At 63.4% G+C, this 12,674-nt stretch overlaps 1 protein-coding gene and 1 long non-coding RNA gene across 6 annotated transcripts; one reads left to right on the forward strand and one right to left on the reverse strand.

Moving 5' to 3' along the window:
• Positions 1-1,660: 1,660 nt before the first annotated feature.
• On the reverse strand, positions 1,661-4,320 carry LOC128782708 (uncharacterized). Its single transcript, XR_008428874.1, has 4 exons — positions 4,283-4,320; positions 2,581-2,620; positions 2,320-2,395; positions 1,661-1,701 (listed from the first exon to the last, which is right to left on the reverse strand). It is a non-coding gene; the product is annotated as an uncharacterized LOC128782708 (long non-coding RNA).
• Positions 4,320-8,562, forward strand: LOC128782706 (transmembrane protein 107-like). Of its 5 annotated transcripts, XM_053933172.1 has the most exons (6): positions 4,320-4,798; positions 5,492-5,569; positions 6,272-6,309; positions 7,319-7,419; positions 7,992-8,085; positions 8,205-8,562. In XM_053933172.1, exons 1-6 carry the CDS (start codon positions 4,781-4,783, stop codon positions 8,272-8,274), a joined length of 399 nt encoding a protein of 132 aa, XP_053789147.1. In that variant the 5' UTR covers positions 4,320-4,780; the 3' UTR covers positions 8,275-8,562. The 5 variants fall into 5 exon arrangements, with proteins under 5 accessions (XP_053789147.1, XP_053789148.1, XP_053789146.1 ...); XM_053933173.1 differs by lacking the exon at positions 8,205-8,562 and having other exon boundaries at positions 7,808-8,079; XM_053933171.1 differs by lacking the exon at positions 8,205-8,562 and having other exon boundaries at positions 4,320-5,051; positions 7,319-8,079.
• Positions 8,563-12,674: the final 4,112 nt, after the last annotated feature.

Consider the following 12,674-nt stretch of genomic DNA (forward strand, 5'->3'; position numbering starts at 1 on the left):
CCCGCCCCCAAAACACCTGGATTGGCCACTCACCAGGTGTGTCCCTCCCCTCCAGGTGTGTTTTCCCTCCCCAGGTGTGTTTTCCCTTCCCAGGTGTATCCCAGGTGCATCCCAGGTGTGTTCCAGATGTAATTCCCCCCCCCAGGTGTGTCCCAGGTGTATGCCAGGTGTGTTTTCCCTCCCCAGGTGTATCCCAGGTGTGTTTTCCCTCCCCAGCTGTGTCTCAGGTGTGTTTTCCCTCCCCAGGTATGTCCCTCCCCCCCCAGGTGTATCCTCCCCTCCCCAGGTGTATCCCAGGTGTGTTTTCCCCCCCAGGTGTATCCCAGGTGTGACTCAGGTGTATCCCCCCCCCCCCCCCAGGTGTGTCCCCCCCCTCCCCAGGTGTACACCAGGTGTGTCCCAGGTGTGTTTTCCCCTCCCTAGGTGTACCCCAGGTGTATCCCCCCCTTCCCCAGGTGTATCCCAGGAGTATCATCCCCCCCCAAGTGTATCCCAGGTGTACCCCGGGTCTATCCCCCCTCCCCAGGTGTATCCCAGGTGTGTTTTCCCTCCCCAGCTGTATCCCAGGTGTACCCCAGGTGTATCCCAGCTGTGTCCCAGGTGTGTTTTCCCTCCCTAGGTGTATCCCAGGTGTGTCCCCCCCTCCCCAGGTGTATCCCAGGTGTGTTTTCCCTCCCCAGATGTACCCCAGGTGTATCCCAGGTGTGTCCCCCCCCTCCCCAGGTGTACACCAGGTGTGTCCCAGGTGTGTTTTCCCCCCCCCGATGTATCCCAGGTGTACCCCAAGTGTATCCTCCCCTCCCAGGAGTATCCCAGGTGTACCCCAGGTGTATCATCCCCCCCCAGGTGTACCCCAGGTGTGTTTTCCCTCCCCAGGTGTACCCCAGGTGCATCATCCCCCCCCCAGGTGTACCCCAGGTGTGTCCCCCCCCTCCCCAGGTGTACCCCAGGTGTACCTCAGGTGCGCCTGGATCTCGATCTCGCGCCTCAGCTGATGCTCCACCCCCTCCTGCTCCACCTGGGACTTGAAGAGCACCTTGAGGGCCACCAGGAAGCCGGAGCGCCGCTCCCGCGCCAGGTAAACGTTCCCGAACTTGCCCTTGCCCAGGGGCCGGCCCACCTCGAAATCCTCCAGGGAGAACGTGCGGCTGCGGGCACACCTGGGGTCACCTGGTGCACCTGGGCACACCTGGGTAACACCTGGGACAGCTGGGACACACCTGGGGAACGTTTCTGAACTCCCCTCCCCCCCACCTCGAAATCCTCCAGGGAGAACGTGCGGCTGCGGGCACACCTGGGGTCACCTGGTGCACCTGGGCACACCTGGGTAACACCTGGGGACACCTGGGGGACATCTGGGCACATCTGGGTACACCTGGGAGACACCTGAGGGGTCACCTGGTACACCTGGGCACACCTGAGCTGACACCTGCAGGACCTGGGGACACCTGGGGAACACCTGGGGACACCTGAGAGCACCTGGAGGGACATCTGGGCACACCTGGGGACACCTGAGGGACACCTGGACATGGGGAGGACACCTGAGCTGACACCTGCAGGACTTGGGGACACCTGGGGGAACACCTGGGCACACCTGGGGGACACCTGGGCACACCTCCCCCCCCCCCCCCCCGCGGTCACGCCCAGCCCCCACTCACACGGGTGGCACGGCGCTGGGCTCCAGGGGCACCCGCCCGGCTCCTGGGGGGCACACGGGGGTCAGCACCCCGAAAACAGCCAAAAACAGCCCAAAACAGCCAAAACCACCCCAAAAATACCCAAAACCAGCCAAAAACACCCAAAAACCAGCCAAAACACCCCAAAAACAGCCAAAATCACCCCAAAAACAGCCAAAACCACCCCAAAAACAGCCAAAACCACCCCAAAAACAGCCAAAACCCCCCAAAAACAGCCAAAACCACCCCAAAAACAGCCAAAACACCCCAAAAACAGCCAAAAACACCCCAAAAACAGCCAAAAGCACCCCAAAAACAGCCCAAAACACCCAAAATCACCCCAAAACCAGCCAAAATCACCCCAAAAACAGCCAAAACCACCCCAAAAACAGCCAAAACCACCCCAAAAACACCCCAAAAACAGCCAAAATCACCCAAAAACCAGCCCAGGACCCCAAAAAAACCTCTCCAAGACCCCCCCAAACCCCCCCAGGACCCCCCAAATCCCCCCAAACCCTCCCCAGGACCCCCCAAATCCCCCCAACCCCCCCAGGACCCCCCAAACCCCCCCAAATCCCCTCCAGGACCCCCCAAATCCCACCCAGGACCCCCCAAATCCCCCCCAAATCCCCTCCCCCCGTACCTGGCAGAGCCTTCCCGGGGGGCTCCGAGCCCGGGGGGTCCTTGCAGGGCACCCGCAGGGGGGGAGGGACCAAACTCTGGGGGGGGGAGAGGGGCAGGGGTCACCCCAAAAACCCTGAATTGGGGAGGGGGGCACCCCAAAACCCCCAAATTGGGGAGGGGACACCTAAAAAATCCCCAAATTGGGGAGGGGGGCACCCCAAAAACCCCAAATTGGGGAGAGGACACCTAAAAAAACCCCAAATTGGGGAGGGGGCGTCACCTTGGTCAGGCTGGGGGCCACGTTCTCCTTCTGTGCCATCCTGGGGGGGGGGGCACCAATGGTCAGGGGGTCCCCGAAATGCAGCAGGGACCCCCCCAAAATTCATCAGGAACTCCCAAAATCCATCGGGGACCACCCAGAATTCATCAGGAACCCCCAAAATTCAGGAACACCCAAAATCCAGCAGGGAACCCCAAAATTCAGCAGGGACCACCCAGAATTCATCAGGGACCCCCCCCCCAAAATTCATCAGGAACACAAAATTCATCAGGAACACCCAAAATCCAGCAGGGAACCCCAAAATTCAGCAGGGACCACCCAAAATCCATCGGGGAACCCCCAAAATTCATCAGGAACACCCAAAATCCATCGGGGACCCCCTCAGGATCTCCCAATTCCCTCAATGCCCCCTCAGGACCCCCCAATTCCCCTCAGAACCCCCTCAAGACCCCCCAGTTCCCAAAATATCTCCTCAGGATCCCTCAATACCCCCTCAGGACCCCCCAGTTCCCCTCAAGACACCCAATCCCCCTCAGAACCCCCTCAGGACCCCTCAATACCCCCTCAAGACCCCCCAGTTCCCAAAATATCTCCTCAGGACCCCCCAGTTCCCTCAGAAACCCCCTCAGGACCCCTCCGAACCCACTCAGACCCCCCTCATTCCCCTCAGTATCTCCTCAGGACCCCCTAATTCCCCTCAGGACCCCCCGATTCCCCTCAAAAACCCCCTCAGGACCCACTAATTCCCTCAATATCTCCTCAGGACCCCCCAGTTCCCCTCAGAAATCCCCTCAGGACCCCTCAATTCCCCTCCGAAACCTCCAGTTCCCCTCAGAACCCCCCAGTCCCACTCAGAACCCCCTAATTCCCCTCAGAAATCCCCTCAGGACCCACTAATTCCCTCAATATCTCCTCAGGACCCCCCAATTCCCCTCAGGACCCCCCGATTCCCAAAATATCTCCTCAGGACCCCCCAGTTCCCCTCAGAAATCCCCTCAGGACCCCCCAGTTCCCCTCCAAAACCTCCAGTTCCGCTCAGAACCCTCCAGACCCACTCAGGACCCCTTAATTCCCCTCAGAAATCCCCTCAGGACCCCTCAATTCCCTCAATATCTCCTCAGGATCCCCCTAATTCCCCTCAGGACCCCCCAGTTCCCCTCGGAACCCCCCAGACCCACTCAGGACCCCCTAATTCTCCTCAGGACCCCCTAATTCCTCTCAGAAACCCCTTAGGACCCCCCAGTTCCCTCAATATCTCCTCAGGATCCCCTAATTCCCCTCAGAACCCCCCAATTCCCCTCCGAATCCTCCAGTCCCACTCAGAACCCCCTCATTCCCCGCAGAAATCCCCTCAGGACCCCCCCAGTTCCTCAATATCTCCTCAGGACCCCCCAGTTCCCCTCAGAAATCCCCTCAGGACCCCCCAATTCCCCTCCAAAACCTCCAGTTCCCCTCAGAACTCCCCAATCCCACTCAGGACCCCCTAATTCCCCTCAGAAATCCCCTCAGGACCCCCCAGTTCCCCTCAGAAATCCCCTCAGGACCCCCCAATTCCCCTCCGAAACCTCCAGTTCCCCTCAGAACCCCCCAGTCCCACTCAGTACCCCATAATTCCTCTCAGAAATCCCCTCAGGACCCCCTAATTCCCCTCAGAAATCCCCTCAGGACCCCCCCAAATCCCCCCGGGACCGCCAAAAGTCACCCTCAAAAGCGCCCCGAATTTCCGCCCCTCACCCGCCGCCCGTCGCTGTCGCCGCCGCCGCTTCAAATTTCGCCCGCGCGCTCCCATTGGCCGCCGCCCGCGCGCGCCGCGCTCCCATTGGTCGGCGCCTCCGGAATCCACGCCCCCCGCCGCGACGCGCGCCGCGCTCCCATTGGCGGCCGCCTCACGAATCCCCGCCTCCCCAGCGCGCGCTGCGCGTCCATTGGCCGCTGCCTCACGAAGCCCCGCCCCGCTTGCACGCGCCCTCACCCACCCCCCCGGCCGTTCCGCCCACCCCGCTGCTGATTGGTCGCTGCGGGAGATTGGGAAAGGGGGGGGAAAGCGGAGAACGGCCAATCAGCGCGTGGAACGCGCGGTCACGTGCGGGGGGGCGGGCGGCGGCCATGTTGCGCGCGGCCGTTCTGCCCGGCAACAGGGGCGGGGCCGTGAGGGCCGGCGGCCAATCAGAGACCGGGGCGGGGGACGCTGGGGACCAGTATGGACCAGTACAAACCAGTACGGACCAGTACGGACCAGCACAAACCAGTGCGGGGCGCTGTAGTTCAGCACAGACCAGTACAAACCAGTACAAACCAGTACAAACCAGTACAGGCCTCTATGGCCCGGCCCAACCCAGGCTCCGGGAGGGGGCGTGGCCATTTTCCCCCCGGGGGGCGTGGCCTGCGCGAAGGGCGCGGTCGGCGCGTGGCGGTGGGCGTGGCCTCGGCTCCCCCCCCCCGCGGTGGGCGTGGCCTCGGCCGTTGCCGCGGTAACGGCGCCGCGCGGGGCGGGGGGAGGGGAGGGAACGCGGGGACCCCCGGGGAGGGGGAGGGGTCCCGGGGTGGGGGAGGGGTCCCAGGGTGGGGGAGGGGTCCCGGGGTGGGGGAGGGGTCCCGGGGGTCCCGCTCTGGGCGGTTTTTTTGGGGGGGGGGGGGGAAGGGAGCGCGTGGGGTGGGGGAGGGGCCAAAAGAGGGTGGGGGAGGGGCGGGGAATGAGGGGGTTCCCCAGGGTGGGGGAGGGGCGGAGGGGGTCCCCAGGGTGGGGGAGGGGTCCCGGGGTGGGGGAGGGGTCCCCTGGTGGGGGTGGGGGGGGGGTTGGGAGGGAGCGGAGGGTGGGGGAGGGGCGGATCCCCGTGGGCGGGGCCGTTTCTGTGGGGGAGGGGGCGGGGCCCCCACCCCTTTGGCCACGCCCCCAGCCTCGTTCCCGCAGATGACGTCGCGGCCGCTGCTGCCCGGGCGGTTCCTGGCGATGGCGGCGCACCTGGGAATGCTAATGAGGATGGGCGGGGTCAGGGGCGGGGCCTATGGGGAGGGACACATGGGAATGCTAATGAGGATGGGCGGGGCCTAAGGAGGAAGGGCACCTGGGAATGCTAATGAGGGTGGGCGGGGCCTAAATGGGTGGGGCACATGGGAATGCTAATGAGGATGGGTGGGGCCAGGGGTGGGGCTAAAGGGGTGGGGCAGCTGTGAATGCTAATGAGGATGGGCGGGGTCAGAGGCGGGGCCTAAGGGGGTGGGGTATCTGGAAATGCTAATGAGGATGGGCGGGGCTTAAGGGGGAGGGACACATGGGAATGCTAATGAGGGCAGGTGGGGTCAGGGGCGGGGCTAAAAGGGGAGGGGCATCTGGGAATGTTAATGAGGATGGGCGGGGCCTAAGGGGGAGGGGCACCTGGAAATGCTAATGAGGATGGGCGGGGTCAAAGGGGAGGGACACCTGGGAATGCTAATGAGGATGGGTGGGGTGATGGGCGGGGCCTAAGGGGTGGGGCAGCTGGAAATGCTAATGAGGATGGGCGGGGCCTAAGGGGAGGGACACCTGGGAATGCTAATGAGGATGGGCGGTGTGATGGGCGGGGCTAAAGAGGGTGGGGCAGATTGAAATGCTAATGAGGATGGGCGTGGTCAAAGGGGCGGTGAAATTGGGAGGGGCGGGGCTGCAGGGTGGGCGTGGCCGGGTCTGACTCCGCCCCTTTTGCCCCCCCAGGACCCCCCCAAGCTGCCCTCGGGGGATCCGGAGCCCGGGTGAGTGAAACCAGTACAAACCAGTATAAACCAGTATAAACCAGTACAGAACCAGTACAGACCAGTACAGACCAGTACAGACCAGTACAGACCAGTACAGACCAGTACAGACCAGTACAAACCAAACCAGTACAGACCAGTACAGACCAGTACAGACCAGTACAGACCAGTACGGACCAGTACAGACCAGTACAAACCAGTACAGACCAGTACAGCCCAGTGCTCCCAGTTTGACCCCAGTGCTCCCAGTATGGCACCAGTATGGCACCAGTACAGCCCAGTGCCCTCCCCAGTGCTCCCAGTTTGGCACCAGTACAGAACCAGTACAGCCCAGTGCTCCCAGTATGGCACCAGTACAGCCCAGTTTGGCCCCAGTTTGGCCCCAGTACAGCCCAGTGCCCTCCCAGTGCTCCCAGTTTGGCACCAGTACAGCCCAGTGCTCCCAGTTTGACCCCAGTGCTCCCAGTTTGGCACCAGTACAGCCCAGTGCTCCCAGTTTGACCCCAGTGCTCCCAGTTTGGCCCCAGTACAGCCCAGGGTCCCACCAGTACAGAACCAGTGCTCCCAGTTTGGCCCCAGTTTGGCCCCAGTACAGCCCAGTGCCCTCCCAGTGCTCCCAGTTTGGCACCAGTATGGCCCCAGTATAGGACCAGTACAGCCCAGTGCCCTCCCAGTGCTCCCAGTATGGCCCCAGTGCTCCCAGTATGGCACCAGTACAGAACCAGTGCCCTCCCAGTGCTCCCAGTTTGGCCCCAGTTTGGCCCCAGTACAGCCCAGTGCCCTCCCAGTGCTCCCAGTTTGGCCCCAGTACCCTCCCAGTATCCCCCAGTACCTTCCCAGTGCTCCCACCAGGGGCCCTGGGGGGATTTTGGGGTTTTTTGGGGGGGATTTTGGGTGGGATTTGGGTTTTTTTGGGGGGGATTTTGGGGGGATTTAGAGTTTTTTGGGGGGATTTTTGGATTTTTTGGATTTTTTTGGGTTTTCCTGACCCCCCCCTCTCCCCCCGCAGGTTTTGGGGGGCCCTCGGGGGGTCCCTGGCGCTGCTCGGGGTCGAATTCTTGGGGTTCTTCTCGGGGGTCTCCATGTTCCACCCGGGACAGAGCCTGGCCTGTATCCTGGGGGGACCCCAAAAATGGGGAGGGGACCCCAAAAATGGGGAGAGGGACCCCAAAAATTGGGGGGGGGAGCCCGAAAATGGGGAGAGGGAGCCCAAAAATGGGGAGAGGGGACCCCAAAAATGGGGGGAGGGAGCCCGAAAATGGGAGAGGGACCCCAAAAATGGGGGAGGGGACCCCAAAAATTGGGGGGGGGGCTGATCCCGGGATTTGGGGGATTTTGGGGGTGATTTAGGGGGGATTTGGGGGGGATTTGGGGGGGTCTCAATGGATTTTGGGGGTCTCTGGGATTTGGGGGGGGTCTCAGTGGATTTTGGGGGTCTCAGTGGATTTTTTGGGGGGGGTCTCAGTGGATTTTTGGGGTATTTTCCGACCCCCCCCAGCGCTGGCCGCTCACGCCGGGGTCTGTGGGATTTGGGGGGGGTCTCAGTGGATTTTGGGGGTCTCTGGAATTTGGGGGGGGGTCTGTGGGATTTGGGGGGGGTCTCAGTGGATTTTGGGGGTGTCAGTGGATTTTTGAGGGGGGGTCTCAGTGGATTTTTGGGGTATTTTCCGACCCCCGCCCAGCGCTGGCCGCTCACGCCGGCGCCGTCCTGGGGCTCGCCCTGGGCTGGCTCGAGGCCTGGGACGGCGCCGCCCTCTGGGCCTCGCTGGCGCTCAGGTGAGCCCGGGGGGGGGTCCCGGGGGGGGTTTTGGGGACCCCCTGACCCCCCCCTGACCCCCCCTGACCCCCCCTGACCCCCCCCCTGACCCCCCCCCCTCTCTGTCCCCTCCCCCCAGTGCCCCCCCCGCCGTGACGGAGCTGCTGCTGCTGGGCCGGGTCCTGCTCTGCCACCGGGGGGCGCTGTGAGCGCCCCAAAACCCACCCGGGGGTCCCCAAAACCCCCAAAACCCCCCCAGCTTCACCCTGGGGGTCCCCAAAACCCACCCGGGGGTCCCCAAAATCCACCCGGGGGTCCCCAAAACCCACCCGGGGGTCCCCAAAACCCCCAAAACCTCCCCCCACCTCACCCGGGGGTCCCTAAAACCCACCCGGGGGTCCCCAAAACACACCCGGGGGTCCCCGAATATCCGGACCCCACCCCAATATCAGCCTGGGGGTCCCCAAAACCCACCCGGGGGTCCCCAAAACCCCTCAGGGACCCCCCCCCCCGGCATCACCCAGGGGTCCCCAAAACCCCCAAAACCTCCCCAAAAACCTCACCCTGGGGGTCCCCAAAACCCACCCGGGGGTCCCCAAAACACACCCAGGGGTCCCCAAAATCCACCCGGGGGTCCCCAAAACCCCCAAACCCCCCCCAGCTTCACCCCGGGGGTCCCCAAAACCCCTCAGGGACCCCCCGGCTTCACCCTGGGGGTCCCCAAAACCCACCCGGGGGTCCCCAAAACCCACCCGGGGGTCCCCAAAACCCACCTGGGGGTCCCCAAAACCCCTCAGGGACCCCCCCGGCTTCACCCTGGGGGTCCCCAAAACCCCCCAAACCCCCCCAGCTTCACCCTGGGGTCCCCAAAACCCACCCAGGGGTCCCCAAAACCTCCTCAGCCTCGGCCCGGGGGTCCCCAAATCCCCCCCCAGGGACCCCCGAATATCCGGACCCCCCCCCCCAACATCAGCCTGGGGGTCCCCAAAAATCCCTTCAAGGGTCCCCAAAATCCCCTCTGGACCCCCCCAAACCCCCCCTGGACCCCCCAAAACCCCTCAGGGGTCCCCAAAACCCCCTCTGGACCCCCCAAACCCCCCCTGGACCCCCCAAAACCCCTCCTGGACCCCCCAAAACCCCCTCTGGACCCCCCCAAACCCCCCTGGGACCCCCCAAAACCCCTCAGGGGTCCCCAAAACCCCCCTGGGGGACCCCCCCCAAACCCCCCCTGGACCCCCCAAAACCCCTCCTGGACCCCCCAAAACCCCCTCTGGACCCCCCCAAAACCCCCCTGGGACCCCCCAAAACCCCTCAGGGGTCCCCAAAACCCCCCTGGGGGACCCCCAAAATCCCCCCCTGGACCCCCCAAAACCCTTCAGGGGTCCCCAAAATCCCCCTGGGAGTCCCCAAAACCCCCCTGGACCCCCCAAAACCCCCCTGGAACTCCCCCCCCCTCCCCCTCCGGATAAAACTTTCCGCGCCAAACCCGCCTGGCATGCAAATTTCCCCCCCCCGGCATGCAAATGAGGCGCGCGGTGCACGCCGGGAGCCAAACCGGGCCGCGATTTGGGAGGGGAGGGGTCGCGGCGGAGCGGGAATTCCGGGGTGGGGGAGGGGGGCGGCGGGGGGGGGGGGGTGGGGGAGGGTCCCGGGGGGGGGTCCCGCGGGGGTCTTGGGGGGGGTCGCCGTGAGCGGGGGCGGGGGCGGCGCTGCCCGGACCCCTCGCGGCCGCCGTACGCCGCCATCGTCAGTGCGGTACATCCTGACCTGCCCCGCCCACTGCGGGCAGCGCGTGATGAGCGCGGCGCGATGACGTCAGTGATTACGTCACGCCTGGCACGCGGGGTGTTTTAAGCCCCTCCCCCCCGGAGCGCAACACCGGGGGGGGGGTCCCGCGGTGCCTCCGACTCTGACTGCGCCTGCGCGGGGCGGGGAAGTGATGGCACCGCCCACTGATGTGACGTAGGAGGGGAGGGGCCAGCGCTGCTTGCCGTATATGGTGATGCGGGCAGCGAACTGGTTTGTACTGGTTTGTACTGGTTTGTACAGTGATCCCCCCAGTGAGCGCGATCCCAGTGCTCCCAGTATGGTCCCAGTATGATCCCAGTGCTCCCAGTATGGTTCCAGTATGATCCCAGTGCTCCCAGTATCCCCCCAGTTGCTCCCAGTATGATCCCAGTATCCGCCCAGTGCTCCCAGTATGCTCCCAGTATGATCCCAGTGCTCCCAGTATCCCCCCAGTATGGTTCCAGTATCCCCCAGTTGCTCCCAGTAAGTTCCCAGTGCCCTCCCAGTGCTCCCAGTATGATTCCAGTGTCTCCCAGTGCTCCCAGTATGATCCCAGTGCCCTCCCAGTGCTCCCAGTATGATCCCAGTGTCCCCCAGTGCTCCCAGTATGCTCCCAGTGCCCTCCCAGTGCTCCCAGTATGATCCCAGTGTCCCCCAGTGCCCTCCCAGTGCTCCCAGTATGGTCCCAGTATGATCCCAGTGCTCCCAGTATCCCCCCAGTATGGTCCCAGTGTCCCCCAGTGCCCTCCCAGTATCCCCCAGTTGCTCCCAGTAAGCTCCCAGTGCCCTCCCAGTGCTCCCAGTATGGTCCCAGTATCCCCCCAGTGCTCCCAGTGTGCTCCCAGTGTCCCCCAGTGCCCTCCCAGTATCCCCCCAGTGCTCCCAGTATCCCCCAGTAACACCGAGTCACCCCCCAGTGCTCCCAGTGCCCTCCCAGTGCTCCCAGTATGACCCCAGTGCTCCCCAGTATCCCCCAGTATGGTCCCAGTGTTCCCCAGTGCCCTCCCAGTGCTCCCAGTATGCTCCCACTGGCCACGGTTGTGTCATGGTGGCCACGGCTGGGTCATGGTGGCCATGGTTGTGTGATGGTGGCCACGGTTGTGTCACAGTGGCCACGGCTGGGTGACGGTGGCCACGGTTGTGTCATGGTGGCCACGGCTGGGTGACGGTGGCCACGGCTGTGTCATGGTGGCCACGGCTGTGTCACGGTGGCCATGGCTGTGTCATGGTGGCCACGGCTGTGTCATGGTGGCCACGGCTGGGTCACGGTGGCCACAGCTGGGTGACAGTGGCCACGGCTGTGTCACGGTGGCCACGGCTGATCCCGCCGCCGGGAGCCCCCGAGCCAGGCGCCGTCACCGGAACCGCGGGAAAAACGAACGCAAACCCAAAATGTCTCCGGAAATAACTTTAATTGTCCCTCCTAGGCACCCATTCCCCGTTCTCCCAGTGTGCCCAGTCACCCATTCCCAGTATCCCCAGTGACCCATTCCCAGTATCCCCAGTATCCCCAGTCACCCATTCCCAGTAGCCCCAGTGACCCATTCCCAGTGTCCCCAGTATCCCCAGTGACCCAAATCACCCATTCCCAGTACTCCCAGTATCCCAATCACCCGTTCCCAGTTCTCCCAGTATCCCCATTGTCCCCAGTAACCAATTCCCAGTATCCCCAGTATCCCCAATCACCCATTCCCAGTTCTCCCAGTAGCCCCAGTATCCCCAGTAACCAATTCCCAGTGTCCCCACTATCCCCAATCACTGATTCCCAGTACTCCCAGTATCCCCAGTAGCGGTGACCCCGGCCCAGACGCGGTAGCGGTGGTTGAGCCGGGGGTGGCCGTGCAGGCCGTAGCGCGAGCCCAGTGATCCCAGTATCCCCAGTAACCCATTCCCAGTATCCCCAATCACTGATTCCCAGTATTCCCAGTACTCCCAGTATCCCCAATCACCCATTCCCAGTATTCCCAGTATCCCCATTGTCCCCAATCACTGACTCCCAGTACTCCCAATATCCCCAATCACCCATTCCCAGTTCTCCCAGTATTCCCAGTATCCCCAGTATCCCCAATCACCCATTCCCAGTTCTCCCAGTACTCCCAGTATCCCCAGTAGCGGTGACCCCGGCCCAGACGCGGTAGCGGTGGTTGAGCCGGGGGTGGCCGTGCAGGCCGTAGCGCGAGCCCAGTGATCCCAGTGTCCCCAGTGACCAATTCCCAGTATCCCCATTGTCCCCAATCACTGATTCCCAGTACTCCCAGTTCTCCCAGTACTCCCAGTATCCCCAATCACCCATTCCCAGTTCTCCCAGTACTCCCAGTACTCCCAGTATCCATGACCCCGGCCCACACCCGGTACCCGTGGTTGAGTTTGGGGTGGCCGTGCAGGCCGTAGTGCGAGCCCAGTGATCCCAGTATCCCCAGTAACCAATTCCCAGTATCCCCATTGTCCCCAATCACTGATTCCCAGTACTCCCAGTATCCCCAATCACCGATTCCCAGTACTCCCAGTATTCCCAGTACTCCCAGTATCCATGACCCCGGCCCAGATGCGGTACCGGTGGTTGAGTTTGGGGTGGCCGTGCAGGCCGTAGCGCGAGCCCAGTGTCCAAATCCCAGTGATCCCAGTATCCCCAGTGACCAATTCCCAGTATCCCCAGTATCCCCAATCACCCATTCCCAGTATTCCCAGTACTCCCAGTATCCCCAGTATCCGTGACCCCAGCCCAGACGCGGTAGCGGTGGTTGAGCCGGGGGTGGCCGTGCAGGCCGTAGCGCGAGCCCAGTGATCCCAGTATCCCATTCCCAGTATCCCCATTGTCCCC

Source organism: Vidua chalybeata (assembly GCF_026979565.1).
Source record: "Vidua chalybeata isolate OUT-0048 chromosome 36 unlocalized genomic scaffold, bVidCha1 merged haplotype SUPER_36_unloc_1, whole genome shotgun sequence".
In the NCBI taxonomy this organism is placed as follows: domain Eukaryota; kingdom Metazoa; phylum Chordata; class Aves; order Passeriformes; family Viduidae; genus Vidua; species Vidua chalybeata.